This window comes from Saccostrea cucullata, unplaced genomic scaffold (assembly GCF_032062105.1).
Source record: "Saccostrea cucullata isolate Sc308-1 unplaced genomic scaffold, CSIRO_AGI_Scuc_v1 ctg1, whole genome shotgun sequence".
Classification (NCBI taxonomy): Eukaryota; Metazoa; Mollusca; class Bivalvia; order Ostreida; family Ostreidae; genus Saccostrea; species Saccostrea cuccullata.
The window spans coordinates 663,791-685,047 of record NW_026920581.1 but is presented as its reverse complement, the minus strand read 5'-3'; the positions used below and the strand labels follow the sequence as shown (position 1 = coordinate 685,047).

At 34.0% G+C, this 21,257-nt stretch overlaps 2 protein-coding genes across 2 annotated transcripts in view; one reads left to right on the top strand and one right to left on the bottom strand.

Annotated features, from left to right (window-relative positions):
• LOC134252091 (fatty acid synthase-like) overlaps positions 1-1,215 on the bottom strand; it is a 51,284-nt gene extending 50,069 nt beyond the window's left edge. The window contains exon 1 of the mRNA XM_062734534.1: positions 1,108-1,215. The gene's annotated coding sequence lies outside the window, so the exon portion shown is untranslated. The remainder of the gene's footprint in view (positions 1-1,107) is intronic.
• A 5,503-nt stretch (positions 1,216-6,718) lies between these two features.
• On the top strand, positions 6,719-15,186 carry LOC134252042 (glyceraldehyde-3-phosphate dehydrogenase-like). The gene is made up of 10 exons (XM_062734466.1): positions 6,719-6,821; positions 9,189-9,243; positions 10,641-10,737; positions 10,934-11,040; positions 11,147-11,237; positions 12,288-12,403; positions 12,804-13,037; positions 13,330-13,408; positions 13,669-13,850; positions 14,781-15,186. Exons 2-10 carry the CDS (start codon positions 9,218-9,220, stop codon positions 14,854-14,856), a joined length of 1,008 nt encoding a protein of 335 aa, XP_062590450.1. The 5' UTR covers positions 6,719-6,821; positions 9,189-9,217; the 3' UTR covers positions 14,857-15,186.
• Positions 15,187-21,257: the final 6,071 nt, after the last annotated feature.

Here is a 21,257-nt window from a genome sequence, read left to right as displayed (position 1 = left end):
TTCTTGTCTTTTCTTGATTATCTCCCTTTGTGAGGGGACCTGGTCCTTCATTTTAATGATTTAAAATTCCTCTTCACCCCTTTTAGGTAGCTGCAGATTTGTAGCTCTCTGAAAATATATATATTGATAGACCGGAGAGCTACAGTGCCACCCATTGAAAAAACTGTATATTTATTGCGCACAAAAAAGTGCGCTCGGTTCTTGATTAATTCTTCCAAATTCTTACCTCAATTGCAAAAAATGGAAGATTTAAAAAAATTCCTCTTTCCTCTATCGAGTACTTTCGTAGTTGACATCTGAACGAAGCATATTGGACCGAATTATCTTTGAAACCAAAATGGCAGAATAAATCAGCGAAATGTTCGATGATTGCAATATCAGGACCAGAAGGGCCATCAACAACAATTATGAGGAATGTTTTGTTGTCGAAAGAGTCAAAGAATATGTTAGGAACACACGGTTAGTGATATTTTGAGATTACAGTTTTAAAAACACGGAGAAATAATTCGAGAACCGAGCGCACTTTTTTGTGTGCAATAGATATACAGTTTTTTCAATGGGTGGCCCTGTACTTCTCCGGTCTATCAATAATTTTTTTTCGGAGAGCTACAGATCTGCAGCTACCCTTTTAGGATGCTTTGAACCAAGTTTGGTCAAAATTGGCCCAGTGGTTCTTGAGAAGAAGTTGAAAATGTCAAAAGTTTACAAAAGCCTACAGTTCCTTCAACAATGCAATGTATGACAGGGGGAGGTGGTAGATAGGGGCTCCGATGCTGGATCCTGAATCCTCACCTGTAAAGTGATTCATTTTTATACCATATAAATTGCAGACCTGAACGGTATATGATGCTCCGGTTAGGCAGAAGGTAATTGTCTGTAAATCTTTTTGTTCCCTTCAGGTGCCTGTGCATAAACATAAACATTGAATACTAATTGGACTCCTCAGAGGGCTGCCTGTGCATAAACATAAACATTGAATACTTATTGGACTCCTCGGAGGGCTCTGTTTCAGCATTTGCTGAATCCGCTCCTGAAACTGATAAACATGAACACACAACTTTACGTTATACTTTACAGACGTGCAGGTAATTTGTAAACGAATTTTACCTTTTCGTCACTTATTCTTTATCAAACTGCATTCAGCTTAGCGCTAGCTTATGGTTACTTCGTTTTCCTCGGCATTTTCTGGCATTCAGTGTAACAATGTCCGAATGTGAGGTAGTGTGCTGCACGTGCCAGTACGTACGCCCCGCCCACTGTGCTCCCGCGCGTTTAGAACAGTCTGAACAAATGTCCACAGAACCTGGGATTACGTTGTCGTTTTTAAGATTTTCAAATATTTTTCTAAAAGACTAGACTAAGAGTAATCCGTTTTGCATGAAAATGATATATCTTACAGGCCCGTAGTATGAAAAATCGGATGTTTTCCAGGATTTTTTACGATTTTGTTATTTTACGTTTCAGGAAACCTAAAATATCAAAATCGTAAAAAGGCCTGCAACGTCAGATTTTTCAGACTAACATGCCTGTAGAAAACGAGGAGGGCCATGAATTTGTTTATAATTTTTTTCAATCCAAAAATCAGATTAATTTTGTAACTGCATAATAAGTGCATATACATGTAACAGTGGAATATCACTCTAAAATCTAAACGTAGTTTAAAAAAATAATTAACAATAATTCCAACTTTAAAGTTGACCTTTTCCAACTGTAAAGTTGGCTTTTCCAACATGAATGAAAACATGAAATTTTCTTTTCTACCCCACCGCCCGAAATTGTTGCAGTAACTTGAGTAATAAGGTACAAATTTTTTGCGGTCAGGCAGTGCAAGGATCAATATTTCAATGGCCCGAAACTAAGAAATCATACCCAATGAACTAGATTTTGTGCAAGCCGATCTAGAGATCGGAATTTGTTACCTGCATTTTAACAAAAACAGCTTGCAGAGAACGAACCATATTACTGTAACAAAATATTCATATGTTTACTTCATTCAGTTTTTTTGTACGCATTTGTTTATTCTTTGCAAAAGTACTATGTGTAAATGTCTGTGAAACAGTTTTGCTAGGTTTCTAAACTACCGGATTAGTCTGTCTTCCATGAAAGGAGTGCCACAATCATTTCGCGCCAAATGTCACAAGTTTTCCTTGGATTGTTCTTTTGTAAGAGTATGATTATTTTCATGAAATGATAACCTTTTTTCAACATTTTTGTTAACTGCTTTTGGTACATTTTGCTTTGAATAGCTATCATATTCAACTGAAGCTGCCTTTTGGCACTTCGTGTGCATTTGAAATGTAACCTTAAAACAACCACAGTTTCCCGGCCAGCACAAATCAATATTAGTACGATTCTCAGTTAACCTTGGACTTTCAGTAGGGCGTGACTTTCTCGACAATACGTAATTGACGTCTCTCAAATGGCGAATAGATTCTAAATGGTTAAGAAGTAAATAACATCAGCAACTTTAAATTGTTGTTGACAACGATGAGACGACATAGGCCCCGCCTATCAGTATCTGCCGTACGAAACAATATCATTGGATCATTGATACACTCGTTGACATTCACCGGAATGTATATTTCAACAGTGAATGAAGGCTGTGTAAATTTCAGACGCTAACTGTGTAACATCGAGAATACCGCGCCTTACTGAAAGTCCAATATTATAACTGAAACTTGTACTATAAACTTAAGGTATCTTATTTACTTCATTTTTTTTAAAACGGTGCTTTAACTAGTTTCGAATTTGAACAGTTTTGGATAATTTTTGTTTAAAAATGAAAAATAAACAAAAAAAGTTTCTGCTTCTAGTAAATTTTTGTATGAATAAAGCTGTATTTATTCTCAAAAATCTAGACGATAATGCGAGATCAACAAATCCGTCTCTTTTTCCATGTCAAGTCCTTAATGTTTACTATAAGAAGCGCTGTAGTGACGTTGATTGGAAAGAAAATTACATGCTGTTTCTTAAGTTGGGGAGTACATGTATTTTGAAACTTTTTAAGGGTACCTTATTTAATTGCAACAATGTGTATAAGACGCCGTATAAGACACTGGTGTATCGTCTTTCTAAAGAACTTTGGCCATGGGTTTCATCATTGAACTACGTAGGATCTCCAAAATAATGAGCAAATTTCACAACATTCCAATTTCAGCAGTTCCGGATTTACTATGGACGACATTTTCTCAAAGGAGTTGTACACCATACGAGATAAAAATAATAAATAGATGAAACGTTAATTATTTCATTCACATTGAAATATTTATAAATAATTATATTGATTTCAAAGTTGCAGAGAACGTGTGTGTAGAAACGCATGTACATTTCATATTGAGATTCTTTCATATATTTTTTTTTATTTATTTTGATCAAGTTGTTTAAACGCAATCATTTATTCTTTACATTTTCATTTCTCTACTTATGTTCTAAACTACTTTAATTCACTGAAGCATATTTAATGCAGGAATGTTTTTTAAATTTTAATATAGTGTAGCATTTTGAACAAAATGCTTTTAGGGGTTGAGAAGTTAGGTAAAGGACAATTTGATTTAGTTTAGAAATCAAATACGTGGGTCTTACACAAATAACGAATCGAGGACTTTCTCGGTTGCAATCCGGAATTACTTAAAGTCCTGAACCTTTAAAGAATCTTCAATTTCATGTCAATAAACTTCTCTCAAATTTATCCAAATACTTAATTATGTACATTCCACTTGTATTCCTGTTATATTAAAAAAACGTTCGATCCTGTACTTTTGGGCCAATTTCATTTGTCACTGATCGGCGTACGCCGAATTGCGCCGGTCATATGACCGGCGTAAAACGGCTAAGAGGCAAATGAAGTAAACCGGCGAAAACATTTTTTAAAAATGAATAATTACGCTAAATGATAATCAATTAATTGAGTTTTATCACTTTTTATGCCCCCGCAAACGAAGTTTTTATGCCCCCGTAAACGAAGTTTCGGGGGTATATAGTTTTTGTCGTGTCCGTCCGTCTCTCTGTCTGTCTCTCTGTCTCTCTGTTTGTCCGCAAAAACTTTAACCTTGCCCATAACTTTTGATTTAGTTGAGCTATGACTTTCATATTTCATATGTGTATTCCTTGTGACAAGACCTTTCTTTGGGTACCACCAAATTTGACCTTTTGACCTTGGCCTTGGAGTTTGACCCACTTTTACATGAAAATTTTAAACTTTTACTTTGGCTAGATCTTTTGAACAGTAGATACCAGAACATTTATACTTCACATATGTAATGTTTGTTGAAAGACCTTTCATTGGATACCAACAACCTTGACCCTTTGACCTTGACCTTGTAGATTTCTGTACTTATGAAAAAACTTTAACCTTGGCCATAACTTTTGATATATAGGGCTTTCATACTTTATATATGTAATCCTTGTGAGAAGACCCTTCATTGGATACCAAGCACTTTTACCCTTTGACCTTGACCTTTGAGTTTGACCTACTTTAAAAAAGCAAACCTTGACCATAAATTTTAAAGGGTTAAGGCTAGTGCTCTCATACTTTAGATATTTCATCCTTGTGACAAGACCTTTCATTTGCTAACAAGAAAATTTGACCCTTTGACCTTGACCTTAGAGTTTGACCTACTTCAAAAAAAATTTTAACATTGGCCATAACTTCTGAATGGTTAGGGCTAAGGCTTCCATACTCTACATAAGCATTCTATGTGGCAAGATCTTTCATTGGATACCGATTACCTTGACCCTTTGACCTTGACCTTGGAGATTTTGCACTGATTGAAAAAACTTTAACATTGGCCTACTTTCAAATTTCACAATTGTTTTCCAGTGAGAATACCCTACTTTTGGTACCATTAAATTTATTTGCATTTAAGAAAAGTTTAATCTTTGCTATGTTGCCATACGGGGGCATCAGTGTTTCACAAACACATCTTGTTACATTATGTTTTAGTAGAATAATTCGAAATTCAATTTTAAAAAAAACCCATGGACCTCATGAAAAATTTTATTTTTCAGAGAATAAAAACATTTTTTAGATATTTGAATAGAGATTTGCTCAAAATATGCAAACAAATAAAGAACATGTCGATTTGGTAAAAAGTATCTGCATTTTCACAGTTGTTTTCTCTTCCCGCCATATATCCAAGACCGGCGATTTCCTCGCCGGTCATTTCAGACCGGCGCATACGGCGTACGCCGGCGAACCTTCCCCGGTCAAATGAAGTAACAAGCCGGGTTACGAAAGGTCAAGCGGCGCATTCGGCGTACGCCGGTATGACAAATGAAATCCTACCTTTGAGTCGATTTTGGTCCAGACCTTTATTTCTAAAATTCTGCATCATTACTAAGTTTTAACATTGAATTTAGATTCTACAATGCAAATTAAACTATATCCATTGCAAAAACCGCATATAGTTGTTTACTCATTTTGATTCATATTCAATCTGTTATTTACGCAGGCACCTAACGTTACTTATTTTTCTTTTAAAAAAAAAAATATATACACATGCCTAATAATAAACAAGGTACCCATCGAAACCTGCCATCTTGGATTTTCGAAGTAGGTCATCACTCTTATTTTCGTCTGAAACTCCGTCAAATAAATTCCCTGCAACCATATTCTTTCTGTGGCCAGTCTTTCGAGGTCTAAACTTACGGACACTGCAGCCAGAAAGGCGCATCACACTTGCAAATATTAAAAATCACTCGCCAAACTCGACCTACTGCTTCAACATTGCCAAGGGGGGCCGGAAGTTTACATCAATATGCTAATGGGAATTCCGTATTTGTCAGTTTTGTGGTGGATCTAAAGTGGCGTGTTATAATTACTTTGAAATTTTAATAAATATTTCGATAATAGAAAATGAAAAAAATGCAAAATGGGAAAAATAAAACACTTCTTATAAATATACCTGTAAAATATACTGTATTAATCTATACAGGTCGTTGCGTTCGAAACAATCTTGAATAAAAGAGGGGAGTGCTTGAAAAAAAAATCAACAACAAATCATCTAGAGTTAATTGAATCGTTTTCAAAAAACAATAGACTGCAAACCATCCAGTTATATATATATATATATATACACTGTACATATATACCTGACATATGCTTAATTGAAAAAGGAGAGGGATATCACACTAATAAAAGGATATGTAATGAAATCAAATATAAGCCTATGCAACATGTTTATATGTGTAATCTGTCACCAAGAAAAAAAAAATGTCGCCATGCCACTACTTTATTGCAATACATAAAATTGCAGATCTCAACACTCCCTGGGATAATTTTAATGTGGACCCCCCCCCCCCCCCCCTTCTCACACACGTGCGTACATACTTTAAATAAAGTCAATCTTCTCCACGGATAGCGCTCAATCAGGGCATCAATAATGACAGTGTTATTAATTATATTTAGTGAATGTAAGTAGGGACTTACAACCGACTCAATTTGTCTCGAAAATGTTCATTGATCAGCCAAGCTACGTAGAAGACTCTGGACTCACTTCAATACTTTCAGTACTTTGATTAATCCGTAAACAGAATCATCCTGCATTTCCTCGCCAAATTTGGAATCCCGAAATATGTGATGCAATAAAATTTACACAAAAAAACATTGTTAGTAACTTATCTTACAAGAAAAAGCAGTCATAATACCGCATTTTATTATTTCACCTTCTATACAGTGGTATACGGAATCAACCGAGGTTTGCCGAGATATATTACAGCTATGAAAAATCCAAAAAAATATCGAACGTGCATCATCCGCATGCGTGTGGCTTATTGGCATTGAGGAAGGACAAGGCCTGAAGGGGAAAAGAGGCGAAGCTAAGGTGAGTATTATATGTATTTGTTTAAAGTCTTTGGATTATTTATAGAAGTAGAAGAAAATGTATTTTTCTGTTAACGCAAATATTATGGAGAGAGGAATATTTAAATGCATGATGTAAGCAAGTCATAAAAGGATTTGAGACAAATGTGAACGGGTCTACGTGAACCGGCAAACGTGTGTGCATGTGGAGAATCCGACATCCGAGCCGGTCAACAATAGTACTGTATTCACAGCATTGTGTGCAGGGTTCTGTAAGAAATAAAAAAGAGGTATATTTTGAACTTCCGTATGCATAGTTTACTACATACCTACTGGTAGGCATTAATTCTAAGGAATTTGTGTAATTTTGTTTGTCGACTGTGGATGTAAGAATTGAACACATGTGCAAAATAATTTTAAGGTAAACCCAGTCAAGGGGTCAAGGCCTAAAGGGTCGGTGCACAATTGAATGGGTACTTGTATACTATTAATGTTTACTGAGACTGTGTACAGTGCACAGCTAGCGATTGCTTGTTCATTTTCTCCCAAATTTTGTGTTAGGATTATTGGCCTAGTATTTTTTCCTTAATTTTTCCCACCCATCCCATACAATTCAATTATTGTCACCTACAACAAACATTTTTTTCTAGTCCCCAGAAAAACATGCAAAAATATACTATTGCCATAGGCAACTCAAGATACATTTATGGTTTCTTTCATACTTATGAACTTTTTTATACCCCCCGCTTGAAAAGTGGGAGGGTATATAGTAATCGGGATTTCCATCCGTCCGTCCGTCTGTTACGCTTTATCTCTTATCTGCAACTCCTCTTATACTACTGAGTGAAATTTAATGAAACTTTCACAGAATCTTTATTAGATCTACATATTGACATTGTGCACCTCCTATTTTACTTTTTATTCGACACATATTTGAGGTTTCCCATAGCAAAAAATGGACATTGCCATTACCTATGTTTACCTATGACGTCACATATAGAAGCTTCTGGATAACATTTGATAGGACGAGTTACTAAGTATTCCTCTTTACACATTACCCTAAAACAATAGCAACACATGGATATTATGGGAGGCGGGGGGTATCATTTAGTGAGCTCATTGCTCACAGTACCTCTAGTTTCAAATAAGAAAACTAGAGGTACTGTGAGCAATGAGCTCACTAAATGATACCCCCCGCCCCCCATATGAATATAATGGCAGTATCCATGTTTTGCTCTGGAAAATCCAAAATATATGTCAGATCAAAAAGTAAAATAGGAGGTGCACAATGGCAATATGTAATGAAGATTCTGTGAAAGTTTCATTAAATTTCCTTAAGTGGTATGAGAGGAGTTGCGGATAAGAGATGGGTACCCCAAAGCATAACAGACGGACGGACATACAGACGGACGGACGGAAATACCGATTACTATATACCCTCCACTTTTCAAGCAGGGGGTATAACTAGATGTAATTGTTCAGCTAAATTAAGAACTCGCAAAAAATACAGATGCAACTGAATTTCTTAATCAAAGAGAACAAGATGCCCTGATCCCTCTTTAATGGTCTGTGAAGATGAACCCAAACCTCCCTGACAGTTGATAGCCTTTATATCCTAATTTATCAAATAATACAAGTGTGTTCATGAGGACTAATCCTAATCTCTAGGGTGGATGCGAGAGTAACCCTAATTAAGCATTCAAATACTTGTGCATGGGCTAACTTTAATACCTACCAAACTGGTGGGTGCAAGTCTAATTCTAATCAGTGGAATAGTGTCCAAGACTAACCATTATCAGTTGAGTGATGTAAATCTTGCATCAAAGTGCAACGACCATACCGATCATGTTGATCTGGGGACCGGTAAAGTCTACCCCTCATCTGCATACACCATAAGTCTAAATTCATTATAAAGATGTGGTTTACACAAGAATATGATCCCTATGTCACAGGTTTGAGAGGGGACTCTGATTTAATTTAAACTCATTTTTGAAACTTGAAACATTTTATCTTCTGATTAACTCATTCTTGAAACTTGAAACATTTTATTTCACTAAAGCCCCCTCATGGGGTATATTAGTACAACAAGAATTTAACAATTGAACAAGTAAACATGTGAACAATACATTTTCACTTTTGTCCAATGTTACTGTATGGTAACTTAAGGTCATCTTTAAAAGAACCGGCTGACTAAAAATGGCCTGACTCAAAACTTTTTTTCCTTTTTATTCCTCTTATCGGGTCAATAAATATAAGGAAATTTTCTGGAAAAAAGATTTTCCTACATATACCTTTACCGGCCCAGTAATATTACCCAGAGTCAGGAGAGGGCAAGCAAACACTATTTTAATTAAGTAGTTTTAGAATTAACTTATTCTTTTTTTTTTAGGATTTTGATCAAGGAAATACTCAGAAGTCATGACTCTTAAAGTTGGAATTAATGGGTATGTAATGTAGGAGTGAAACGATTCACCGTGGTATTTTTTCAGTTCTATATATGGTACAAAATTTCTACTTTTGGTTCGGTTCCTTTTTCAGTCGGGATTGTCATTCAGTCAGGTTTGGCATAAGGTATAAACATGCTTCTCTGTATAGTTAGTTCAAAAACATAATTTTTGTGGACTTAAAGTTTGTAAGATAATTTTTAACAGTCAAATCAATTAAATTGATTTATTCTATCTATTTTGCACATAAATTATTTGACTAGGTTAAGTAAAAGGAAGCATAATACATTAATACAACAGTTGAATTTGTTTCCTTCTTAGGCTTCTATCAAAATGTATCGTATCGAAAATAACCGAACCAAGACCAAATTTTACGATATGTATCGAACCTTGAATGAGGTGTATCGTTTCACCCCTAATGTAATGCACTTGATAAATATAAGCCTGAAATGGCGAATTTGATACATGTACATGTATTTCAGTTGCAAAACGAACATTAAAGTGTTGTCACATTCATTAATTTACTTGAGACACTTTCATTAACATTCTGTAAAATTTAGGGATGTCAAAATATTAATTTTCCTTAGTCGAACATTCGATTGCATTATTCGAACGATAGTCGACTATTCACAACATTTCTTTCTTTTTTTTTAATAGCACAGTGTTTTTGAAAGCTTATTAATTAAAATAAATTGGGAAAATGAAATAAATTGGAAATGGGGAATTGTAAACACAGACTATCCACACCTCCGATGAAAATGTTAAATACTGTTTTCAATTAATGATTGCCCAAGCTATATATCAAAATGTCCTTTATGTAAGATTATTTTCTAATAATTACTATCGAACTTTAAAACTTCACGGCTATGCAAATATTGTGTTTTCCTAAGCATTTGAAATTCCTAGAGTTTATAAATATAATTGGTACAAGTCAATTAAATAATTTTCATAGTCCAGTATGGCGTTGCATAATTTAATACGTACAATAACAAAAAAAGTCAGTGATTGAGAAATAATAATCGCAGTATGTAATTACTGTATTTTCCATATGTACAATGCGGAAAATTATTTGTATACTGTGACTCTTATTCGTCTGAAAACGTACCCTATTCAACTGTGTAGTTTGAGGAAGGACCTTTTTTCAATTTTGAGATGAAAATTTCATTATCACCCCCATTTTCTTGCGTTTTTTTAATATTCGAATGTTGTTTCATTATTCGATCGTCGGTCCATTCGACTGACAGTCGAATAGTCGACTATTCATTGACATCCCTAGTAAAATTATTAGTACTTTCATGATCAATGGAAAAATAGATGGACCATGATACTTTGATAAACATAAAGAAGATCATACTACCCTCATATTTAAGTACATACTAGTGTGTTTTGACTTGTAGATTTGGGCGTATTGGCCGCCTTGTACTGAGAGCAGCTTTAGATAAAGGGCTTGATGTTGTAGCAGTCAATGACCCTTTCATCGACCTTGAGTATATGGTATGACTGACATTTATCTTTGATTACATGAGTATCAATGATTGTCTGCAGTCTGTTTTGTTAAACCCTGTATAAATTATTGCTTAATTTATTTTATAAAAATAGCCATTTTATCACGTACTGATAAATAAATATTACCTTTGAATGCAGTCTAAATGTTATGAAAATAAAAAATGTTGTCTTCTTTATAATACAGGTATACATGTTCCGTTATGATTCAACACATGGAGTATTTGAGGGTGAAATCAAAACTGAAGGTGGAAAACTAGTGATCAATGGAAAGGCTATGTCTGTATATGCAGAGTAAGTTTCACTTTGTAAAATATTTTTCATCTGAATTCTTAAACACATACTAGTGAAATAACTTGGAAAGCTACTGATTCAAAACTTTCCAATATTTTCTGTGTAGGAGAGATCCAGCTAATATTCCTTGGTCCAAAGATCAAGCTGAGTACATTGTAGATTCCACTGGGTGCTTCACAACTCTGGACAAAGCAGGGGTATGTAGAATCAAGAAATGTCTCTTGTTTTGGAACATTTTGTTTTGGTTACTATTTACTTTTTACCCAGGTAAATAGTCAAGTTAACTTTTCTGTCCATCTTATTTGTCTATCTCTAGCATCTGATTGTAACCTATATACCAAAATGCTATTTGCATACCAATCCAAGAGAATTTTATTCTTTAGTATTGATATCTTCATCTTCAGAAGCACTGGGAAAATTTGAAAATTATTGCTCGAATTGTTTTTCTTTCCATGGTACTTGTTCTCCTTATCTTAGATATTACTGTTTCAATTTTCATTTTTAAAAGTCAACCAAACTTAACACAAAGTTCCTTGGATTTCAAGGACAGACAATCAAGAAATGGTAAACATATATTACATGGCTACAAGGTTGAGATACCAGAATGTTTGCTTTTTGGAAAGTCTTTGAATATTAAGTCATTTGTGCCAAACGCAGAGGGTGACTTTAACACTTCAAGGTTTTTATGTCACCGAGGGGCAAACATTCTGGTAAAGCCACTCGAGAAGCCATGTGAAATATATTTTATAACATTTTCAAAATTAAAAAAATCATTTAAAATTTTGTAAGTTTAGACAAATAATCCAAACATACTTTCAAGACATCAAGAATTACCTTCACATAAATACATTTGCTTAGCAACCAACATCATTAAATCTTGAAGCAATCTAAAAAGCATATAATAAACACACCTGAAAGTGATCAAGAGGGTTTTATTGCTGTTTACGTTGGGCGATATAACTATTTCTGGCATGTGATATAACTGTTTCCGTTGTGATTCAGCATTCTTTAGGGTTTATAGTTAAACTTATTACATTTGTGATATAGTAGGAGAACTTTAAAAAAAAAAAAATTAAAATGTTACATTAAAATACTCCTTCTTTCCTAAGAACTGGGTCCCCACAAAATGTATATGTAGCTTAAAAAAAAGCTCTCTGACATATTGCAGATTAAACTTTGATCTGTTGGCTGAACAATTTTTAATATGTAGATATTCTCTGTAAGTGTAAGTGCAATTTATGTTTCAGGCCCATATGAAAGGAGGTGCCAAGAAAGTCATAATCTCCGCCCCCTCAGCTGATGCCCCAATGTTTGTTTGTGGCGTCAATGAAGAAAAATACACCAAGGATTTGAAAATTGTCAGGTAAAATATAAACAGGAGGACTTCCTCACATTCAAAATTTTGTTAAGGTTGAATCCAATCAAAGGTTCCAGACTTAAAACAATTTCATAAATTTCAATGTCTTATTGCTCAATATGCTCAGTACCCTAAAGTTTAAGTCAAAATCTTGACACACAGGTGATGGGCAGCAAAACACAAGAAGTTTTAATCCATTCTTATCTAAGATTCCAGAGTTATATATCATAGCATGACAAACTCTCAACATCTGTAGGGCTTACTAAGTACCTATTAGGATAGGATTCCATATCCATTTGGAATTCATTTTTATATAAAATGAAATGAATTTTAGAAGACATAATTGTCAAGTCATTGAAAAATAATACATTGCCATATAACAATAAAAGATTTTTTAAAATTTCAGCAATGCATCCTGTACTACAAATTGCCTCGCTCCCCTGGCAAAAGTCATCCATGAGAAATTTGGAATTGTTGAGGGTCTGATGACAACAGTACATGCCTACACAGCCACACAGAAGGTGGTGGATGGGCCCAGCAACAAAGACTGGCGCGGTGGGCGTGGCGCTGCCCAAAATATCATTCCTTCCTCCACTGGAGCAGCTAAAGCTGTAGGAAAGGTCATACCCGATCTGAATGGGTGAGTATATAAAGAGATTTGACTTGATATGAAAATAATTCATGCAGTCCTCAAATGATACCGGTACTCTTTGTCACAATCAGTCAGGCAAGCTGCATAATGAATAGCTAGACTCATTCCAGACTTGTGCTTTGTAAGGTGTATGGTTCAGTTGTTTTTTCAATACTTCAGTTTTCTATAGTCTTACTTGCATGTTGTAAACAGGATTTTGCTTTAACAACTCAATGAAATAAGTCATGTTGAATTTTAATAAACAATGGACATTTGATAAAATAGCGAAATATTTTGACAGAAAACTAACTGGAATGGCCTTCCGTGTACCCGTTCCTGATGTTTCAGTGGTAGACTTAACCTGCAGGCTCAATAAGGGGGTAAGATTTATTGCAGATATATTATATATCATGTTGGATTTTATTTTGAAAATTCTTTTAGGTTATTAATATGTCTAATCTTGAAGACAAAATTAGCCAGACTAGACAATATTCTGGAATAGACAATTTTAAACATTTGAATTATTTGAAAAAACGTCATGCAAGATTTCTTACGACACAACATTTGGATAAAACAACTTTTAAAATATAAATTATTTTGAGAATGTTTAATATTAAAATCCAGAAATTGTTTCTTTAAGGCTTCATACAATGACATCAAAGCAGCTTTAAAAGCAGCTTCAGAAAATGAACTGAAAGGAATTTTGGGCTACACTGAGGATGATGTAGTATCCCAGGACTTCCGTGGGGACAAGAGGAGCAGCATAGTTGATGCCAAGGCTGGAATCGCTCTCAATGACAACTTTGTTAAGCTTGTTTCATGGTAAGAAAAGTTTTTAATGTCCCATCATTGAAATGTTTTGGTCATATAATGATTGCATTGTTGTTTCCATTTCCTCATGCCCCTGCTAAAAATAGCCAGTTTGTGTTTACATAATCTTCATTTGAGAATCTTTTTGGTATAAAATATTGCATAAGCTCAAAATCTTCTACTTCCTGATTATTACACACATACAGAATGTATAAATTTACGACTTGGGAGCAAAATGCAATTTTGCCACATGTTTTATATAAAATTTCATTGCAATAGCTCAAATGGTTCAGGTGGCCGAAAGTGTTTTAACAACTCACCTTGACCGACCTTTTGACCTCAAAATCATTTTTTTCACCAACACTATAAAACTCGCCGATACGACAAGTCACCGAAAGAAAGGGCATGGACAGACACATCATCCACTGAATATATAAAACATCGAAATTAACAAATATTTAGAGAAAATCGTGTATGTGAATAAACGTTTTTATTCATTTTCAAATCTTTTTTTCCATTAAATCAATAACTTCACTCAATATTGCCGACCTATGACCTTTAAAAGCAGCTTCAGATTCACGAGAAGCAATTGTTGGGCTACACTGAGGATAATGGATATACAAAAAAGACAAAGAAATACATGTTTTTTAATACATCTTTGATTATGTTTATTATATCTGAAGTTTTTAATGTCACGAAATGTATTCATAAAAACATTGTTGTTTCCATTTTCATTACACTGACACTATTGTCGGTGAATCTTCATAGTCTATTTTAGGATATTTCACTTTTGTCGGTGACCTGTCTTTCGGTGCAAAGCAATTTTGGCACCGTGTTTTTACAGTGTATTACACTGACCTCTATTTCCATGATATATTGCTATTAGCTCTGTTTTAAATACTAGTAAACCTCTCTGATATTTTATTTGTTATATTTACGCAGGTACGACAATGAGTTTGGGTACAGCTACAGGGTAGTGGATCTTATCAAGCACATGTATGCAGTAGACAGCAAATAGAATGGACAAAGACTCGTACTCCTTTTTATAGTGTCATTGTTTTGGGATTCTTGTTGTGATTATGTTATGCTTTATCTTATTTAATACTAGAAATAGAGTATATGAATTGAAATTAATCTTTATTGAACATTGGTGCATAATCTAAAATGAATCTTCCTGTTAGTGCTTTGAGGTCAGACAAAATACTGTCAAGCTTACTTATCATGATGCTATGTTCAATTTTTGTTTTATTTCCTGGATATTTTTTTTTAGACTAGCTGAACTCTTTCAGTATTTGTTAAATTATATTACTGCATTTCACAAAATAAAATTTTCATCGTGGATACTAAATTTTGTTTGACATACTACTAAAGGACATTCTGCAAAGGTGCACAACTGCATGGATTAACCTTTTATTCAGTATTGTGCTTGTGTGAAAAAAAGATGAACAAGTTTGAATTTTTCACCTCCAGAGGGGAACCAACAACCTGGGGTTATTTGAACAAACTTGAGAGTCTACACTACCTGAGGATGCTTCTGTACTAATGTATATATGAATAATCATGGCTTTGTTCTTGAGAAGAAGATTTTTAAAGATATTTCCTGTATATTTTTACCTATAAATTTGATCCCCTACTGAGCCCACACTACTCTAGGGGTCAGGATTATTAAATTTTCACTAATTCTGTATTATCTCCCCTTCAAAGATGGTATGGACCATTTAATCCTCTTCACACAGGAACACTCTGTACAAAATTTAAATAATATTGGCCCAGTGGTTGTGGAGATGAAATTGTAAAAAGTAGACAAGGACTACCAACATTGGACTAATTTTAATCATTTGGCTCAGGTGAGCTAACTAGTCACTTTAGTGTTCCCCCACTGATGCAATTTGTCATGCTTGAAATAACAAAAGACTCATGGCCACAACAATAACATGAATGGGTGGCCCTACTGTTCTGCATAAGATTTTTTTTCCAAACATAGGTGTACCTGTGTTGGTATGGTGTAAAATTATAATTACCTTTTGTGGCCTCACCCTTTACAATAGTTTGAACAGAAATGAATTATCTACACTACCAGGGGATGCTTCCTCATTTATGTGATTCATCATGGCTCCAGTTTGCTGTTATAGAGAAGAACCGTTTTAAAGATTTCCCTCTGTATAATAACTACTGAAGGGAGCAGTAAGCTGAACAGTTTACAATCTACCCAAACTCAATTACCTGTCACACAACTTTCACTTTTTCTTCTTGAGTTTACAATCTACCCAAACTCAATTACCTGTCACACAACTTTCACTTTTTATTTCAATATAACTTGACACAAGATTTTTTCTGTGTAATTTCGAGATATAAAATTTCTGTAAATTCTTTCAAAATGCTTTTCTACAGTTTTAGTCCAAGATAACTTGGCACACAAGTAGACTACAATAAGATACATAATTCTGTGTATCATTTTTAGATTTCATAACGTCTGATTGATTTTTTTACTTTTTTACATTTCAATATAACTTGGCACACAAGTAGACTACAATAAGATACATAATTCTGTGTATCGGTTTTTGATTTCGATTGTTGCCGTGGTTATTTTTCTGTGAAATTCTTTCAAAATGCTATACAGTTTTAGTCTGATTTCAATATAACTTGGCACACAAGTAGACTACACTAAGATACATAATTCTGTGTATCGGTTTTGATTTCGATGAACGGTGTTGCCGTGGTTACTAAAAATAGAAATTTCTGTGAAATTCTTTCAAAATGCTACTCCTTCTACAGTTTTAGTCTGATTTCAATATAACTTGGCACACAAGTAGACTACAATAAGATACATAATTCTGTATATCGGTTTTTGATTTCGATGAACGGTGTTGCCGTGGTTGCTATTTTCTGTGAAATTCAATTTTTTTAAAAATATAAATGTGGCTAACTACATTTAGAATTAGTGTTTTCAATTTCCATAATTTTAGCTTTTCTAGGCTAATGGTTCTTGGGAAGAATATTTAACAACAATTCTATTTAATACTCAGTATTTCAATGTCAACTTTGATTCCCTACTTTGGCCCCATCCTACCTACGTGAGCAATGGTCTAAACAATTTAGAATATGTACTTTATCAGGAAGCTTCCACGCAAGTTTCAGTTTTTTAAAAAGATATCTCCTATGTATTTCAATATTATCCTTTGATTCTCTTTCATGGCCTCCTAAGGTCCTTGACCTGAACAGTTTTAAATCTACACTACCCTAGAAAACGCCCACAAAAGTTTCAGTTTTCAAGCCTGGTGGTTCTTGAGAAGATTTTTAAATGATGTGATCTTTATTTTTTTTTCTCTTCCCTTGAAAAGGGTTGACCCTTAAATATAACAATTAGAATCCCCTTTATCCAGAAATTCTGTGTTGGCCCAGTGGTTCTTGATAAATTAAAAATGTGAAACGTTTACAGACGGATGGACAGACAGACAGATGTCGGACAACAGGCGATCAGTAAAACTCATCGGGTGAGCTAAAAAAAACAGGAAGCATTCTTCAACAATAAAATAATTGAACAGAAATGACAAAATTACATTTCCGAATTTTCAAAAATATTCAACATTTTTCTTACAAATTGGCAGAGGATAGACTGACAAAAAAATGAATAGCACCAAAGAGAATGTAACTGAAAGTATTTTCAAAGTATTCGTATAAAAAGTTTAAAAAAAACTAAGAATGATTTGTGAATAAGACAGTCTTCACGAAATTGGTACATGTAGAGCTTTGACAGTTATTTACTTGATTCTGTCTGCAAATCTCATTATTTTTTCACATTTCAACTTTAATTCTTTTTCCTACATCGGAATAGAACTTAAATTATATTCCGTGCTATTGCTGACAGATTCGAATATGTAGCGGTAATGAGTAGTAATCGCCAGTTGTCTTGTTAATTAAATGTAGCAGTAATTCGAAGTAAAGTAGAGGTGATGAGTTAAAATTGTTTGTAATGTAGTGGTAATGTTGACCTCCCGTACAGTACCCTATTGAATAGAACTCATATTCCTTGTCATTGCCGACAGATTCGAATATGTAGCGGTAATGAATCAATTGCAATCGCTAATTGCTTCTTTGAAAAAATGTAGCGGTAATGGTCGCCCGGAATTTGAAGAAAATTAGCGGTATTGAAAGTTTATTAATTTTTTTCATACAATGTACATGTAGCGGTAATGTTGCCCTCACATATATTTAAAGTACATGTACTAAAATGCACTGAAAAAAGTGTGACCACTCTCGTGATAAAGAAAACTATAAAAAAAACTAATAACAATGAAGCCTTGTACCCCTTACTGGCTATGTAAAATAGCTTGATTTTGTTATTAGGATTTTTCTGAAATGTGCACGTTTAACAAAATGCACTATCAAACTTTGTTGAAAAGTCTTTTTTCTGAGCAATTACAATCAAATAAAAGTTTGGGAGGCTTTTCAAAAGCTGTTATTCGTGACTTGAAGGAAAATGTTCATTACTGTGTAATTTCACAATCACTCAGACTGGTTCAAAATGCATATATACTGATTGATACATAAACAATTTTGTGACTAAGTAAATATAGGTACAAATTATTGCTTATCTGTCATTATATGGAATTCTTTTCTTTGAGCCTTGAGTTTAAAAACAAAAATTTTCTTGTTACTGAGAATCTTCATGTATGTGAGTGAGTACTATTCACTAGAAAGGTCTATCTGAGTGGTGCTGTTCATTGCAAAGGCTTGTCTATAGGTGAGTACAACTCACTGGGTAGGTCTATCTGGGTGAGCACTACTCACTAGGTAGGTCTATCTTGGTGAGCACTACTCACTAGGTAGGTCTATCTTGCTGAGCACTACTCACTAGGAAAGTCTATCGTGGTGAGTACTACTCACTGGGAAGGCCTGTTTTAGTGAGTAGTTCTCACTCGGTAGACCTCTCGATCTGAGTGAGTAGTTCTCACTTAGGTTCTCCTATCTTAGATACAACTCACTGCTGCGTAGAGCTCTTTGGTTGAGTTCTACTCACTATGAAGAGCTAATTGAGTGAGAATTTGTCACTGGATAGACGTGTTTGAGGCAGTGTTTTTCATCTAATAATCATGAATGATTGAGTATTCACCTTTGGAAGTAATTGTTACTAAGAATACAAGGTTTTGATAACTGTACAGTCGCAGATCGGTGAGTTACATGCATGTTTCTGCAGCTGGCAAATGTATTGTCACTGTACATAGCATATCAGAGTGAGTAACTTTATCGTCACTGACATAATTTTACATTCATTTTGATATCATTTGTATTTAAATCGTATATGATATTATATGAAATACACATCTTTGTGTAGTGAATTATTTAATTGACAGGTCACCGACAAAAGTGAAATTTCGTTTCTAACATCATCCCCAAAGTATTTTCCGACAAGGAAAACACAATTCAAGAATTTCCTTATAATAAAAAAATTTAAACCCAAACAAACAAATTTTTATGATAATTGTTAGATGCAGTCACCTACAATGTAAATGTTCAGATATAATAAACATAATCAAAGATTTATTTAAAAACATGTTTTTCTTTGTCTTTTTTGTACATCCATCATATTGGTCTAGCGCATACAGATTGCTTCTGTGAAAAAAAAGGTCATAGGTTGGCAATATTGTTTGAAGTATTTACAAACAAGATTTAATAAGGAAAAGATTTGAAAATGAATAAAAACGTTTATTCACATACACGATTTTCTCTAAATATTTGTTAAATTTTAAGTTTATATATTCGGCCTTATCCTGTGTCTGTCCATGTCCTCATACGTTCGGTGACTTGTCATCTCGGCGGGTTTTATATGTATAAAAAAGTGCCACGAGTCTTCTTCGGTGATTGTCTGGAAAAATTAAACCTGTGTTTGCCACCAATAACATTTAACTTTTTTGTCATTTACCACACAAAATTACAATGATTCCATTGTATTTTATCGTCAGATTACCAGGAATGCGATGGTAAGGTGTCCGTCGTCCGTCCGTTATACTGTAAACTGTCTGTCCGTCTGTCTATAAACAATTTTTAAAAACGCTACTCCTCCTACAGTTTTGGTATAAAATGATTTCAATATTACTTGGCACACAAGTTAATTTTCATTCATTTGATGATACAAAAAAAAGTGATTGGTTTTTGATTCAATTTGTACAAAATTTGCCATGGTTACGTAAAAATAGAATTTTCTGTGAAATTCCTTTAAAACGCTTTTATCCTATACAGTTTTTTTTATCTGATTTCAATATTACTTGACACACAAGTAGACTATTGTTAAATATAAAATAGTGCATCGGTTTTTGATTTTGATGAACGGTGTTGCCATGGTTACTAAAAATAGAATTTTCTGTGAAATTCCTTTAAAATGCTACTTCTCAAAAAGTTTTGCTTGACGTGATTTCAATATAACCTGGCACACAAGAAGACTTTTTCACTAAAAAATAGAAAAATTGCATCGGTTTTTGATTTTATGAACGGTGTTGCCTTGGTTACTAAAAATAGAATTTTCTGTGAAATTCCTTTAAAATGCTACTCGGTTTATACAGTTTTGGTTAGATTTCAATATTACTTGGCACACATGTAGACTACACTAAGATACATAGAATAGAGAGGGGTTTTTGATTTCGATGAACATGTTGCCGTGGTTACTAAAAATTTTTGCGATAGAAATGTCTGTGAAATTCCTTTAAAACGCTACTTCTTCTACAGTTTTGGTCTGATTTCAATATTACTTGGCACACAAGTAGACTACACCTAAGATACATAAAATAGTGCATCGGGGGGGGGTTTTGATTTCGATGAACAGTGTTCAATTGTTATTAAAAATAGAAATGTCTGTGAAATTCCTTTAAAACGCTACTCCTTCTATAGTTTTGGTCTGATGGCAATGGCTTCTTTTCTCATCCTTTGGTATAAGTACAAACCAGTAGAGCTACAGTCTCGACAGAGACTTCTGGTTATCTCAGTATTTTGACCTAGTAGTTCTTGACATTTTTTTAAACGAACCCAATATTTCCCTATCTATATTTAACTTTATATGCACTCAAATTTAAAGATTCATATCTATGACAACATACTAACTTTCACCTTTGACATCCCCCTCTAGCTTTGCGCATGATTAGTCCACGAATAATAACGATCTTTGTTTCAGAAAGACATACCCGGGGGGTATTAACATATTAACATTGTAAAGTGAACTTTATAGTTAAAAAAAAAAAAAAATCTGCGACAGTGATTCTTCAAAGGATTCTTATATTCTATTCTTTTCAATGTGTGTGTTTCCCTTTCCTCTGGAGAGGCCTTTTGATTACTTGAGCAAATTTGAGTCGCATTTATTAAAAAGTTTCAAAATATGGAAAAATTGATAAACTATATTCAGTATGAAAAACTAACTTCAATCCTTGA